Source organism: Peromyscus leucopus, chromosome 11 (genome assembly GCF_004664715.2).
Source record: "Peromyscus leucopus breed LL Stock chromosome 11, UCI_PerLeu_2.1, whole genome shotgun sequence".
In the NCBI taxonomy this organism is placed as follows: domain Eukaryota; kingdom Metazoa; phylum Chordata; class Mammalia; order Rodentia; family Cricetidae; genus Peromyscus; species Peromyscus leucopus.
The window spans coordinates 22,190,080-22,206,199 of NC_051072.1; the positions used below are offsets into that span (position 1 = coordinate 22,190,080).

At 42.0% G+C, this 16,120-nt stretch overlaps 1 protein-coding gene across 1 annotated transcript in view; it reads left to right on the plus strand.

Moving 5' to 3' along the window:
• Rai14 (retinoic acid induced 14) overlaps positions 1-16,120 on the plus strand; it is a 139,750-nt gene that overhangs the window by 108,630 nt on the left and 15,000 nt on the right. Inside the window, 9 exon segments of the mRNA XM_028895084.2 lie at positions 4,687-4,751; positions 8,325-8,343; positions 8,346-8,381; positions 9,140-9,210; positions 10,917-11,023; positions 11,984-12,162; positions 12,421-12,449; positions 13,547-13,633; positions 14,606-14,692. Of these exon segments, the coding sequence (XP_028750917.1) occupies positions 4,687-4,751; positions 8,325-8,343; positions 8,346-8,381; positions 9,140-9,210; positions 10,917-11,023; positions 11,984-12,162; positions 12,421-12,449; positions 13,547-13,633; positions 14,606-14,692 (680 nt within the window).

Here is a 16,120-nt window from a genome sequence, read left to right on the forward strand (position 1 = left end):
AAAGGATATTTAGATGAGTGGGAATCAGAACTATGAAAACATAAAACACAGGGTGTCCTTTGAGGGCTGAAATGTATGAGTTCTTCCCCTTCTCTAGCATCCACGGTTGCTAGGATACTTGTTTTATTTTTGTTTGTTTGCTTGCTTTTGTTTTTAATTTTATGGATGGGATTTCATTATATTAGACACACTAATCCCACTCAAAATTGATACCTTCTGAAAATGGGAACATAATGCCAGGTGTATTGGTGCAGACTTTCAATATCAACATTTGGGAAGCAGAGGCAAGCAAATCTCTGTGAGTTCAAGGCCACCCTGGTCTACATAGTGAGACCACCGCTCCACCCCACCCCCAAAGAAAGGAGAAAAGAAAATGGAAAAGATAATATTTACATTTTAGAGGATGATCCATCCTAATACATGCACATCACATTTAATAAGTGTTGTTCATATTTTAAACCTCAGATAAAGAAAAGTATGACTTAAGATATTTGACTTGCTACAGTGCATGTATGTGGGGAGGTCATGAGAGGTCACGAGACAAGGATCAGCATACCTGGCCGTGAAAATGCTCCAGATGGTAACACTCAGAAGTGGCCTTGGATTCTGTATTGTGCTTTAAAGATGGGGGCACAGGGGCGGTCTCAGAACTCTAATAGTAACACTACTGTAAACAAGTAATTGCCAGTCTGCTTTCTCTCTGGGAGTGTACCGAGGTGGCTACGCTTTTGCTTTAGTGGTGAAAATTCACCCAAAGACAAGGATTTCCTTAAAAAAAAAAAAAAGTCATTTACGTATATGTAAAATTATAAATAATAACCAATTAAACTTATTACTTTATTGTAGAAATATATTCTGCATTTTGAAATTGACCTTTAAGGAATGACTTTAAGGCATATCTAGTTGAATATCATGTAGTTGTCTTATTTCTTCATTATTTACCTAAGTGTTTCCAGGTGTTGCAAAAAAATGGCACAGGCATTTGAGCAGTGTGATCATACATCACAGGACCCTGTTAGATTGTTCTTCCTATTTCCTCTAGTAATCTTGTGCTACAAAGACATGATCGTGTAGGTAGTTCAGAGGCAGATACGTAGAGTCACTTTCAACATAGGATCATTGAGCGAACTGTCATCTGGGGCTCTTGGTTTTTAATTAGCACTCATCTTTTTATTTATGGGCAAAGATCTGTCAGAATGAGCGTGAGTGATGGTGGCCCTTGATACTTGTCTATAGGGAAGTTGTTCTCTGACAGCCAGACAGATCCATAGCTGTCTGGGAGCCAGGAATAAGCATCGTCTCTCTCCTTCCAGTGGTCTTCTACCATAAATAATGTATTCTGTCTAGGAGAATTTGTATTTGGAGAGAGAAATTTGTTTTAATGCTAGCAGTGAGAGACATCTTGCTTTCAGTATGGTAGTGTCTGGGAATGATTTGTGATTTGGATATTGAGACCAAGTGAAAAGTACTCTTATGCTGCTATTTAGGGCACACATCACAGGGGAATAGATGAATTTTGCTTCTCTAGACATCAATCACTCACGTCTAGGTATGACCAGAACCCTGGAAATGAAACAAAAGCCTGATATTTAGTTATGGTAGGTTGTTTGAATGTTCCTACCATGTTGTCTTTGGACAACTATGCCTCGGTCAGATGAATGGTGTTTGTATAGAATAGCTTCTTTTCCCAGGGTAGACAACAGTTAATGCATTGCATGCACAGTATAAACAGTCCATAGTTTACAATCAGGATGCGTTCCAGAAGTTCATTTGTAAGGCATTTGTTTAAAATTAAAAAATGTGCTTGTCCTTAGCAACAGTGGTATAAATGATGTCTGGAGAGGCCAAGCTAACCACCAAAGCCTGTTAAATGCACAGTATAATGAAACTCTCATTCTTAGGCTTTATTTAATTCTGAAAAAGAGAGGGGCATCCTGTACATGAAAAAGAATAGAAAAAAATTCTTATTTTCTTACTTCCAAGGGTCTCTTTTCCCTCATCCTTTCAAGAGAGGGTTGAGAGATTTCTGCCTCAGTATCCCACACCGAATAAACAAATATCTTTCACGCATTAGCCCTTAACATCTCAGACTATCTTTTGCAGAATAGAAGAGAGCTGTTCTTTTGAGGATTGGGATGCTTTTATGTGGCTCCCATGATCTCCTGACCCTCTTGATCTTTAAGGTATTTCCTAGCCATGTGATTTTCCTAGTAAATTCTAGTCAGCGCTGAGTGAAGACTAATAAAAAAAAATGGTATTTTGGAACTGGGCCATCATATAAAAGAAATTCTTCTTCTAAAGTCTTAGGTCTCAACCCTAGGCCCTTTTTGCACTTAGGGGACATTTTGCAATGCCTGGTGATGGTTTTGATTGTCACAACTAGACTTCTCATGGGTGGAGGCCAGGGAAGTAGAGTAACAGATTAATAGAGTTAGCAGAATTATCATCTACAGCAGTTATCCAGTGTAAAACATCAATAGTGTTGAGGTTGAAACTGAGTTTGAAGCAAGTCCCAAAATAAAGGTTGCTTATGAGTGTTACTTGGGGATATATTGGTCAAACAAATCGGGAAAGACAAGATTTAAGGCTTTCTTGGGTACATTGAGTTGGCTGGCAGTTGCCACCAGCCGCTCATTACAGACATTGAAATTAGCATCCTCTTCAAGATGACTGGACTATGCTGAGAACCAGCTGTTCACCAGCGGTATTGTGGAAGCTAGGAACTCAATAGGCAGGGGACCAGCTAACCAACAGGTGTGTGTGTGTGTGTGTGTGTGTGTGTGTGTGTGTGTGTGTGTGTGTGTGGTCAGCAGTATAGGTCTTGGCTCTACAGCTGAGAACAGAGTACTGCAAGATGTGAGGTATTATGAAGAATGAAGCAGAAACCCAGAGTAAAAGGAGTTAGGGAAGAAATGGATCGTGTAATGGGTAGGACAGAAAAAGACCTCTCTTTTGTGACAGGGTCTCATGTGTCCCAAGGCAGCCACCAGCCATATAGCCAAGGATGTCCGTGAACGCCTGATCTGAGTGCTGTTATCACAGCCCATCACAATACCACATTTGTGCTGCCCTGGGTGTTAAACCTGGGGCATCACGCACGCCTAGGCAAGCACTCTGCTAAACTGGGCTACATCCCTAGCCCAGGAAAGACCCCATCTAAAGGGCAGCCTTTAAGTTGAATCTGAAGGTGAGAGAACAAACTGTGTGGCTGTTTGAGGGGAAGAGAATGCAGGCTAAACATAAAGCAGTTGTAGAGGCCTTGGTGTGAAGGTTCACTTGGCACGGGGCAGTTGGGTAGCACCGGAGGATGTCTTGAAGTTACCTGCCTGCTGCATTTCTGAAGGGGACTTCAATGCTCCTTTCACATGTAAACTAAGCAAGGTCTTGTAAAAGTCTGGAAACCCAGGGTAACATTCGTTTAGGGTTGAGCCTATTTTGAGGAGAGAGAAATGGGAAGTCAAACGTAAGATGTAAGTAGTTGGGTTTCTGGAATATTGTCTGCTGGCTTGTGGGCTGTCTTTTCTGGGTTTCTAGGCCTGAGGTATTCTACTCTGATGTGACAGTTGTGGACATGGGCATTTTGCATACACATCAGCTAAATACAGCACTTGCGCAGTCCTGTCCAGAGTTGAACGGAACCTGCAGGGGACAGTGTGGTTGGGGCCTCTGAGTGTTGTCTGTGGGTGGGATGCTCCGTGGTCACACTAAAGAAGGTGGGGCCGTAATCTCTAAAGGAACAGTCCCTGCTTTGTTGGAGACTGTTTCTCCTAGCTGCCTTTGGCACAGCAATTAGAAACTAGGTAGGAAGTGTGTGCTATTCAGAAAGTTCTTGTCTATACGTTTAGCTTTGTGTTTATCCCTGTCCGCCACTCAAACAGTGTCAGCTGTTCCTGTTTTAAATGAAGGTCTTTGATCCACTTTGAATTATAAAGGACAAGAAAAGCTGCGGGGAGAGGAACTCATTGGCTGCTAATGGGAGCGTAAACTTGTGTGGCTACTATAGAAATCAGTGTGGAGATTTCCAAACAAGGAAAAAAAAAAAAAAAAAAAAACAACTACAGCGTCACCTACTGTACCATCTCTGAGCATATACCCAAAGACTTTCCACAGAGAAACTTGCACAAACCTGCCTATGATTTCTCTAAGCACAATAGCAAGGCAGTTGAATCATCCATCAACAGAGGGATGGATAACAAAACTGTTCTGCATATACACAATGGAATTTGATCCATCTATTAAAAAAAATGAAACTATGAAGTTTGCAGGAGAATGAATAGAATTGGAAGATACTGTATGGAGGTAACTCGGGTTCAAAAAGACAAACACCACATGCTTTCTCCTATGCACGTCCTCTCTTCTAAGGGTCATAATTATGGTCCTGGAACTAGAGAGAGGATCTTGAGAAAGGGGAGACAAATCAGCTTTAAGGAAGGGGGCTGGCAGGATCATACTAGAACACATGACATGAAAGTAGAAAGGGGAAGAATAGGGGTGAGGGCATAAGAACAGAGAGGTGCAGAGAGATGGGGAGAAGAGAGCGGGCCTGGGGCAATCAACCAAAATTAATATGCATGAAAATACTATAAGGAAACCAGTTAATTTGTCTGATAACATGTAAGAAAACATTTTTTTAATTTTATTTTAACGTGACCGCTTTCCCCGGTTTTTCCCTTTTAATCCATTTAGGACACAGTGCTTTACATATTGCAGCCAAGAATGGTCACCCGGAGTACATCAGGAAGCTCCTTCAGGTAAGCAGGGGACTCCCAGAGGTGTCACTTTGTTTATATTTATTCATTATTAATTTAAAGGTAACCTTATTCATAAAGGGAGAAATACCCCTTCTCAGTACATACCCCTGTTAATACTATCCTACAGCCCATTTGTACAGAACAGCCAATAATAAGACTATTTCCATGTTTCCATGGCAGCTCTACTAGAAGAGAAGTGGATCCTCACCAAACTTTGGATTGTCTCCCTGGGATCGGATTATTGCCCCTTTAGTCAGTTCCTCTTTTCCGAAAGCAAGCGTTTCACTAAACTTTCCAAACTGTAGTAACCCTTGGCTCACTGGCTCTGTGGTGTCCTGGTGTTCGCTCTATAAATTGCTCGTGGAGGTACAGTGCCTCTCTGGATTAACAGTTTCGGCCATTATCCCTCGGTCCGTAACTTGATAAGCTTTTCGTTAATTCTTGGTTCTTGCTTAAGTGCTCGGTTTTATTCTTATTTATAATTTTTTAGCCAACTCCCTGATTTGCTGACTTAGCCAGGAAGTTTATAATGACCCCCTAAGGTGATGACCTCCGTAAATTTGTAAAGATACGTATTTCATGAACCGTGCCCCCCCCCCCAATAACAGCACTACAGTCATGTCCAGCTGTTGCCCGTCGAAATGCAAGCTGGCTATTCTCAGGAACAGCATGGAGCAATAAAATAAGTGTTTAGAGTACTGTCTGTGCTGTCAAGCTGCTGTCCCGGCCTTCACAAGCACTCTTGGAGACCCAGCGTCTTGCTTTCATTTGAATTTCTCAGGCCACACTGTTGGTTGCATTCATCAACTTGCTCCATTGACCACACAGCTCCTTGTCTTGCCCTGCATGGTGCCCGCTACTGCCCATTCCAGGAATGTTTCACCTAAACAGGTCTTTAAAGCAGGAAAAAAAAAAAAAAAAAAAAAAAAAAAAAAAAAAAAAAAAAAACAATCAGGAAAACTAGATCTGTGTTTGTGATGTTGACTTGGGAGAGTTACTTTGACTCGTTAACATGGAGTTTTTCTTACTTGCCTTCTGCAAGACCAGGTCCTCAGGATAAACGGGGGAAGAAATGACTCACTTGGCCAGAGTGCCCTGCATCTCCACCCTGGGTCCTACTATGCTTTTTGAAAATATGTTTTAAATTCCCATTCCACTCTAGTCCGTGCATCTGGCTCTGATTTTAAGGAAGATTTAACCTGACAGGCTCGGAGTCCTTGTGGGCTAGGACCAGATATTCTAGCCTCTAATGTAATTTTATATCTGGTTATGCAAATGCTTTGGTTTTTCTCTGAAATCTTTGAAGGCTTTAAACGGTTCCTTGTGCTGTTCTAAAATTAGGCCAATGCCTTGGTAAGTAGTAACTTGATCTCCATTCTTCTGACCACAGCAGAGGAAGCATTTCACTTGAAGGTAGCCTGCTCTTACCTCCCCTGGCCTGCACTTCATCTGAACCTTGTTCTTTCTAGATTACTGTTAAGAATCCAGCCTTCCATGGACTTACATGACAGACTTCTCTAGCCAGTTGTTCGCCCCTTTGAAAATCAGGCTGTGTACAAATGAGACCCGTTTGTCTCACGCTCCCCTCATCCCAGTACCTCTGCATTTAGTGTTTTCTGAGACCTTGCTCTGTACCCTGTGCCTTGGTCTCTCTAAGCCATGCCTGTTTGCTGAAGATAGTTCTGTTCTCTGGTCGTTACCATTTTCAACTCTTGGCTCCTTAAGGCAGTTAGCACAAGTAGAGCTTTGTGGGGTCCTACAAATTCAAATGACTTCTCTTCCTTCCCTGTGCAAGTCCTCCCGCCCTCCCTAATATCAAGTATTCTTGGGGTACTACGCTTGGTGCCAAGCAGTAAGTATCTACCAGCAAGCAGGGCAGCTGCTGTCTTCGTGGAGTTCACAGTCTGGTTAATAAGGAAAGGAACATGTGCTACAGATTGCGGAGTACTAAGAAAGAAAGTGGTGGTTTCTAGCGAGGCCCTCAAGAGAAGGTGATGTTTAAGTTGAGATCTCCAGTGGGCAAAAAAAAAAACAGCAGAACACATTCCAAACAGAACAGCCAGGTGCTGGTCAGGGTCGAAGAAAGCTAGTGAGTGAGTCAGAGGCAAAGACTTGAGAGAATGTGGCACAAAATGCAGGGCCTTGTATGTTGAGATGTGCAAGCTAAGGAATCCTCGGTTTGCTGTGGCATTTTGAAGGGCAGACAGTGGCATACACAGTTTTATAGGGTGATCTTTTGTGTAGAGAAGGGGTTACGAGGGGACAGAACAATTGAGGAGACCCAGTGGAGGCTAGACTAGCCATGCATGTGATAAGATGCTGCTGCCCGGGGCTAGGATGAAGGTCATGAGAAAGAGAAGAAGATACCTCTCATAGGATTTGGAGACGGGAGCTACAGGATGTGGTGGGTGAGATACTGGCGAAGGAAGAGGAGGAGGAGAAATCAAAGCTAATTCAGTGTCTGTCTCATTGGATAAACTGACCATGGCGGTTGGTGTTCACAGAGATGATAAAAACTCGGGGAAGGACAAGATAGCGATGGAGGAGTGGGAAACTTGCCTTCCGGGTGCTTAGGAGATATCAAACCAGAGATGTCAAGCAAGTGCACTGGGTTACTGAGCCTGAGCACTCACAGGTGACACTTGTATATGATAAGTATCCAGGCTCCAACAGGCTCAGATCCTGGCCTCACCACTGCCATAGTTCAAGCCATTTATTAACTTATTTATACCTCGGTTTCCACTGAAAGTGGCTGCAGGGATGGTCATCCAACTTGGGTTGCTAGCAGACTGAAAGCAAGTCTTGATTCAGAGCCCGCCCGCACACATTACTTAATGTAATGCTTGCTCGCTGCTGCTGTCGGGATCTACATCTGTTGTGGGGAGTCACTAACATCTGGACGGAGGTGTAGATGGGATTACCAAGAAGAGAGCTTCGGAGAAAGCAATGACGAATGTGAGGTTACGTGTTTTGTTGGAGGAAGAGGAGGAGGAGGAGGAGGGTTGGCCAGGGTAGTGGGGGGGAGCTGCAAGAGGCTGAGCCAGACAGAGAGCCTCAAGGAGGAAGATGAGGAAGGAGTGTAGACTGCTGCTCAGAGGGCGGTCGGAGGACAAATGTGTAGAAACTACAAGATTGCAGGTGACCTTGGCTTGGGCCATCGTTATGGAATCCTGAGGGCAGATACCTGAGTGAATGCGAGGCAAGGAAAGTGAAGACTGTGTAGGTGACTCAAGGAAAGCTGGTTTCTAGGAAAGGCGACAGAGCATGAGAGACAACATGGGAAAATATAGGATCCACATGGGAGATCTTAGAGCATGTGTGCTAGCTGGTGGGCCTGGAGAGATGCTGTAAGGGAAGACTGAATGACCAGATCAGCAAAGGGGTGACCGTAGCTGGTGTCATGATTATTTGGGAATGTATCTTTTTCCTCATAAAGGACGGTAGGCCCACGGAGCTCAGAGGGTAGGATTTACGCACGCGTGTGCCCTTCTGAAGAAGTGGTGTGCGAAGGAGAAGGATGGACTCGATGGTCGTTGTGAAGTTAACCTTAAGATACATGTTTTTGTCTCACAGTACAAAAGCCCAGCGGAAAGTACGACAGCTGTGGGAAAACAGCTTTACATTATGCAGGTAATGTTCCTTCTCTCATTGGTCCGTTTTTACTCTAAGAAACTGTTTCATTCACTCACCTCACTGGGGCTGGTTTCCAGAGTTCCCAGACGGGCGTCCCATTTTACTCTGTAAGTCACACACAGATTTCCTAAGGAGTGTACCTACAGTTAGGTCCCTGCCATGCGACCGGTGTCCGTGGTTAATAGATTCAGCTCAGGCTGAGAGGAAGTTCAGTGACCAAGGGCGTGCTTAGCATGTGCAAGGCTCTGGTTTTAAGCTCTAGTACTAACACACATATGTATGCGTGCACATGTATGTAGACTCTTTAAATCAACTTAAAGTTCCTTTTTAAAGTCGAGAGTGATGAGCAGTTGTGGATTTTAGGACTAGAAGATACTGATTTTTTTTTTTTTTTAATTTGGGGATCACGATGAACGTCAATTGTATTTGTCCAACTTTGGTTTCGCTGTCTGTCACAGCTTCAAGTGACAGATGCTGATACTGAATTCACGGGGGTGACTAAATATAGAATTAATTTTATTTCTAGTTGTAGAAAAGCCAAGTCCTGTGAGAGGCCTAAGCAAATGCTTGCCTGCAGGGAGCTGGGAGTCCGTGGCTGTAGCTTCGGCTAACGCCGAAATCAAGCAGCGTTCTCACACACCTGTTACATAGCCTTTCTCTTCTGTGCTGGTCACCTGCCGGGCAGGAAGTGAACTCTTCCTTCCCGGAAGTGGTAATCTGGGTTGTTGGTGACTGGTTGTGTTTCTCTTCCTCAGCGGCACAGGGATGCCTTCAAGCTGTGCAGGTCCTCTGTGAACAGAAGAGCCCCATAAACCTTAAGGACTCGGTATGTACCGGGCGGATGGACACTGAGGGAAGTGGGGTGCAGATTTCTAGCAAGACTTTAAAGACCTTAGTGTTTAGCACAATTCTGTTTCTTTACAACCAGAATTTTTTTTTTTTTTTTTGCAAAACGGTCTTATACGTTAATCCTAGGTATATATTTGTGTTCCACCATTAACTCAAATATGAATAAAACTTTGTGTCTCGGTGTATAAAAATAGGACGTTTTGTATGTTACTTGTCTTGCTGCTGTGACAAAGTACGAGGCCACAGCAGCTAAGAAAGGAGGGTTTCGTTGTGGCTCTCACGGTGAAGGTGCAGACCATTGTGTCAGGGAGGTCGCGACAGTGGGAACTTGAGGGAGCCAGTCCACTGCATCCAGAGTCGTGAAGCGAAGGGAGACTAACGCTGTTTCTTAACTTGCTTTCTTCTTTCTATGCCATTCTGGCTGTTGTGGTGGGTCTTCCTACCACAACTAACCTAATTTAGAAAGTCCCTCCCACAGAGGTCCATAGATTTGTCATCAGAGTGAGTCTACATCCTCTCAAGTTGACGATCAGTGTAAACTGTCAGAGATATCCAGTTAGAAATTCTGTTTTCTTTCACGGTATCACCTTGGATGAGTCCTAGTAGAATTTCCCAACTCTGAAGAGAACTGTTAGTCTTTTTAAATTTCACTGGCCTCTTACAAGAATACCTTTATATCTATGGCATGTGGTTCTAGAGTTTAATGACATGCTATAGCCTGAAAATTGACCTGCATGTACTTGCCCCTGAAAAAGCAAATAATACATTTACACCTTCTTAACCTCAACATAGGCTAAACATCTCTGTTCCAAAAGTCCCCAGGTCCACATATTCCACAGCCTGAAACTTGTATTATGGCTGAAATGTATAAACTACAAGGTCTTTTATATATATATTATATAATATATTACACAAATGAACTTCAAATGTAGCCTTGGGTCCTAGTCCCCCGGGTACTTTATTATGCAACTGGTCCCAAATCCCCATATTCTAAAATGGGGAATACTGCCATTGGTTTGTTTTGGCCTGAATATATGTATGTGCACCACACACATGTGTGCCTGGTGCCTGCAGAGGTCAGAGGGCATCAACTCCCAGAAACTGGATTGTGAGCTGCTACAATTGACTCTGGTTACTCTGGAAAAGCAGCAAGTGCTCTTAACCTCAACCATCTCTCCAGCCCCGATAATTTTATTTTTTAACAATTGCATTTAAATTTTTTTATATTTATTATAATTGGGGGTGCAGCATGCATGAAGTTAGAGGACATATTGAGCAAGTCAGTCTCTCTTTCCTACACGTGGGTGTGGGGGATCACACTCAGGGCTTCAGCAAGAGCAGCCCTTGCCCTTAACTGCTGAGCCATTTCTCTAGCCCCGCCCCCCCCCATTCTTTCATCTGAACACACGTAGTGTGTACACTCTCTTACATTACCAGGCAGAGCTGGTGATAGGTAATGGATCAAGCAACCCCAATAGCTGGACTGCTAGAGAAAAGCTGAAGTTAGTGAAATTGCATAAGACGTATGATTAAGTGTAAGGGTGGCCCTAATGGGGGGCATAGAATATCCCAGCAGATGGAAGTGTAGCCCAGCAGTACACGCCAGGAGAAAGATGTGGAAAGGGCAAGGTGTTGCGAACCTGGTGTTGGGAGTTGGAGTTACAATCTGAGTTTTTCTCCTAGGATGGGAGTATACCCCTGCTTCTTGCAGTCCAAAATGGCCACAGTGAGGTCTGCCAGTTTCTCTTGGATCATGGAGCAGATGTCAATTCCAGGGACAAAAATGGAAGGTACCTCACGTTAGGGCCAAAGTCATAACTTCAGTGATACCCATTATTTTTTAATGTTACAAAGTGGTTTTCTTTTTTAACTTTCTACCTTCAGAATAACTGAGAATCTGTTTTGACTAAGAAGAAGAAAAAAAAAATCCTCCCATCCTCCATGGGCAGAATTGCTAGTTGAATCTGCAATGAAATTATTAAATATTGAACTGCATAAGACATTTCTTGTGATTTTTTTCATCCTAAACAAGACAAAAGTAAATATATTGAATGTATTTAAAAATAATTTTAACCTGGGCGATGGTGGAACATGCCTTTAATCCAGCAACTCAGGAGGCAGAGGCAGGCCAATCTCAGAGTTTGAAGCCAGCCTGGACTACATAGTGAGTTTCAGGACAGCCAGGGCTACATAGGGAAACCCTGTCTCCAAAAAAAAAAAAAAAAAAGTAATAGCAATAATTTTAAAACCTGGGTGTGATGGCACATTCCTTTAATCTTAGCATTCAAGAGGCAGAGGCAGAAGAATCTCTGAGTTCAAGGCCATTCTGGTCTACAGAGCAAATTTCCGAACAACCAGGGCTATACCGAGAAACCCTATCTTAAAACAACAACATCAACAATAAAGTAATAATAACTTTAATAATGTGTGTTCTTTAAAATACTAGAGGTGAAAAAATCCAGCCTCTAAAATAAGATTGGTATTCATGCCAATCACAGGAAATTCTGTCATTGTAGACCAGGTGTGGAAGTCTGTCTATGTTATTTGGATAGGTAGGGTTTAACATTTTGATTTAGTCCAAAGTTTTGAAAATACTACCTTAAGTCATCTTGACAGTTTTCCACTTAATTCCCCAGAGGGTTGAAGGTTTAACTGCATTTAATCCCCCTCTCCTTGTTTTCAAGACTAGTGCATCTCGGGAAAGCCTTCCCGCCCTTGGCTGTTATTAAACTCGGGTCTTTCTACTCTAGGACTGCTCTCATGCTGGCTTGTGAGACAGGCAGCTCCCATATTGTGGAAGCCTTACTTAAGAAGGGTGCAGACCTGAACCTTGTCGATTCTCTGGGACACAATGCCTTACATTATTCCAAACTCTCAGAAAATGCAGGAATTCAAAGCCTTCTATTGTCAAAAATCTCTCAGGATGCTGGTATGTAAAAGAAAACAGCCAGTGTTGTTTTAAATTTATCCGCCCCTTTTCCCCAAAAGGATAAAGGAATTTGGGCAATATGATATGTTTTATTATTCTTTTAAATATATGCTTGAAGGAAAACAAAGTGTTAAATGTTGTGTATGGTGTGTGTGTCCGTGTGTGTGTGTGTCCGTGTCCATCCACCCAAACTTTGTAAAGGATATGAGTCATTATGGTTCTTACAGTCTTTTTTTTTCTTTCACTTTTTCTCTTTAGATTTAAAGACCCCAACCAAACCGAAGCAGGTATTTATCTTGGGGACAAAGTGCTATATATATTTTTTTAAATTTTTGCTTGTGGCAATATAAAAATGTTGAGAATAAATGCTGTAGTTCCTTAGGGCAGTGAGTAAAAATCGGGTTGAAAATTCTTTTAAAAAGACTGACATAATTTTGAATGAACGATTCATTGTTACATGGTGGCAAATATTTTCTTAACAATTTCATTATATTGTTTCAAAAGTATGTACTTCATACTTACTGCATTTTTTAATGAAGTGCAATAATGAATGTGTGAAAATGTTTGATGTGGTTAAATCTTGAAGCTAAGTGGAAATATTTTAAATATCATATCCTATGGGTGTGTATATACATATATATATATATATGTATACACACATACATACACACACATATTCATGACATTGTTAAGGCATTTATGAAAAATAGGGGATTTAGCCTTTTAATTTTAATTGCTGTTTTTTTTTAAACTGTCATCGGTGTTATACAGAGCAGTGATAGAGACATTTTCTTATTGGGAGTTTTTCCTAAAAGCATGTTGGCTTTTTGTGTATATCTGGCTGTTCTGTGTATTTATACACTGAGTTTTTAAGTCATGGGAAGCCCATATTTAATACTGGGTTTATTATGTGCTAACTGTTGCTTATCAGGAAACTTTGCATACGAGGCTCTCTCCTTTCTCCTCATTCCTTCAAAAGGGGGTGGTGGGGTGAAGGGAAGCAGCAGGCCATAGAGATGCGGAGCACCCTGCATTAAGAGAGAAAGCTGACAGTGAATGCATTCTGGGTTCTGAATGATGATTGGTAGGCATGTCTTCATTCTTTACTGTTTCCATACACTACCTTAATTCAGTTTTGTCTTTTCTTTTCTTTCTTTCTTTCTTTTTTTTTTTTTAAATTTTCTTGCTATGAAAGCATGGGTTGCTGGAAGAAAACTTAGTGCATGCATGGTACTGATTGTTCTGTGGGCAGTGTGTTTTAGAACTTGATGAAGTTAGGAATGCGTAACTGTCAGGTTGTTCTCGTGTGTTCGCTGCAGCTACTTGCTCAGCTTTACTAACATAACTAACCCACCTCCATTCTTTGGACTGTGATAACTTTCAGCATGATCAAGTCTCTAAAATAAGCTCAGAAAGAAGTGGAACTCCAAAAAAACGCAAAGCTCCACCACCTCCTATCAGTCCTACCCAGGTAAAAAGCAAAAGCGAATGAACATAAGCAAAGCCAAAAGCCATCGTTCTATGTCCAGGTCTAAAGGGATGTTGTAATACTGACTCCTAAGCACACATTCTAAATCTTCCTTAGTAGTTGTCGTGTCAGACTATGGGGCTGGATATGTAGCGTAATGATAGAGCACCTGCCTAGCATGTGTGAGTTCCTTGGTTGGAACTCCAAAAGAACACACATGCACGTGCACAAGTGCGCGCGCGCGCGCGCTCGCGCGCGCACACACACACGCGCACACACACAGAATAAAGGGCAGTGTCAGTTATTAGCTGGAATATTGTAGGTTTCATCTATGTCTCAAGGAAATTTCTCAAAATTTTAGGACAGAGGTGTTTGCTTAAGATAATCTCAGAGTGTGGTTAGCTCATATTAATAGTGCAGAGGGGATGGCTAGCTAGTGAGGACATAGATGGTAATGGATTTTAGTTCGTTTCTTAAAATGTTATTTGCCTTTTTTTACTACATTTATACATGGCTAATATTAAAATTTTTTGTTTCTGAGTACATAGTAGCAACTTTAGAAGAGCAAGACCAAAAAATATGAAATATCCAATAGAAACAGGATAGGTTTTATTGCTAAGACAAGCATAAGGATGTAAAAAAAGATAAAATAGTGGGAAGGACTGTGGAATCTGGTAAACACTTGTAAATGTGTTAGCAAATTCATTAGTAGTGTTCTCAGCCCACAGTAGAGTTACATAGATTTTAAGAGCTAATGCAGCTAATATAGTAGCATTGCTTAGTTATACCCTGACAGCTTTCAGAAATACCTGAAGCCACTGGACTGCTTTGAGGAGTTTGCTCCTGAATTAAATGAAACTATGCATACCTACCATTAGATTTAACCATAGGGATTAAACCCTGAATGTTCAGCACCACGGAAGACAGGGCTTTGAAGATCCATCCCTTATTAGTGGCTGTCTTTTTCTTTTTTAGTTGAGTGATGTGTCTTCCCCAAGATCAATAACTTCTACACCACTTTCTGGAAAGGAATCAGTATTTTTTGCCGAAGCACCCTTCAAGGTATTCCCTTTTTTTGTGGTCAATTTTCTTCCTGTATGTATGATACCTGGTGGCCTTGCTTTAATTTATAGAATACTGGGCAAAACAGATTACGTTTTTGAATCACTGTTTCATGACATTTCATCACGAAGAGCCCCTTGATTATTTTTTTCTGGCATGGACAACATAAAAGGATTAGAAAAAAAAATAAGTCACATTTACTAATAATTTTCAAATAAGAGATAAATGAAGTTCATGTAAAATCTTTAGCTCGGAGAAGCAGAGATTGGAATGATGGTTCTTAGGGTTGAAAAGACTGAGGAATTTGGGAAGCTGTTGAGGAGGGGGGGGATTTAAGAACTCTGTTAAATAACACAGTGACTAGACTTCACAGTGTGTTTTATCCTTTAAAATCGCCGAGGGCTAAGGAGATGTCTCGGTGGATGAAATACTTGCTGAGTGAAGAGCTGAGGTCAGATCCCCAGAATGCACATAAAGCCGGGTGCAGTGGCATGGGATGGTTATCCTAGCATTCTCAGGGTGAGATGGGGGATGGAGACAGGAGAATGCCCCTGGAGCAAAGGAGAGGCAAGATGAACACCCAAGGCGTGTCCTCTGACGGCCATACTCACCCCGTGGTACACTTGCTTCACATTCTCTCTCTCTCTCTCTCCCCCTCCCCCTCTCTTCTCTCTCTTCTCTCCTCTCTCTCTCTCCTCTCCTCTCCTCTCACCCCTCTCCTCCTCTCTCTCCCTCTCTCCTCCCCCCTCTCCTCCACTCTCTCTCCTCTCTCCTCTCTCGCTCTCACACACACACAGAGAGAGAGAGAGAGAGAGAGAGAAACACACACAGTATTAACACATGTGTGTGAACACAAAAATAATAATTATTGAGAGGAAGTTTTCGTTATTTTTACCCCAAAAACTTAATACAGGAGGCAATGTTAACTGGCATGGCTTAGCCATTCTTCATCATATAAATCAAGACATCACTGTGTACCTAATAAATACATGCAATGCATATAAATTTAAAAATGTTTTTAAAGTTTAAAAATTTTAATTTAATCTTTGCGCCATGTACAAACAGTGCCCTCGGAGGCCTGAAGAGGCATTAGCCCCTCTGGAACTGGAGTTCCAGACAGTGATACAACCTGAGGGTGCTGGAAATTGAACCCAGGTCCTCTGGTAGAGTAGCACCTGCCCTTAACCACTGAATTATCACTCCAGCCAAAAGTAAAATTCTTAAAAACTGAAGGTAATATAAATTACCTACTTCTGGTTGGTAGCACTCACCTCATTTATTACAAAATACTGGGTATTTATAAAATGGCAATAATTTTTTGTAGCTGGAGTTTCTCTCCAGCTCCCACCAAACCCCAGCAGTCCCGAAGTCCACTTATAAAATAAACACACAGACGCTTATATTATTTAAACTGTTTGGCCATAGCAG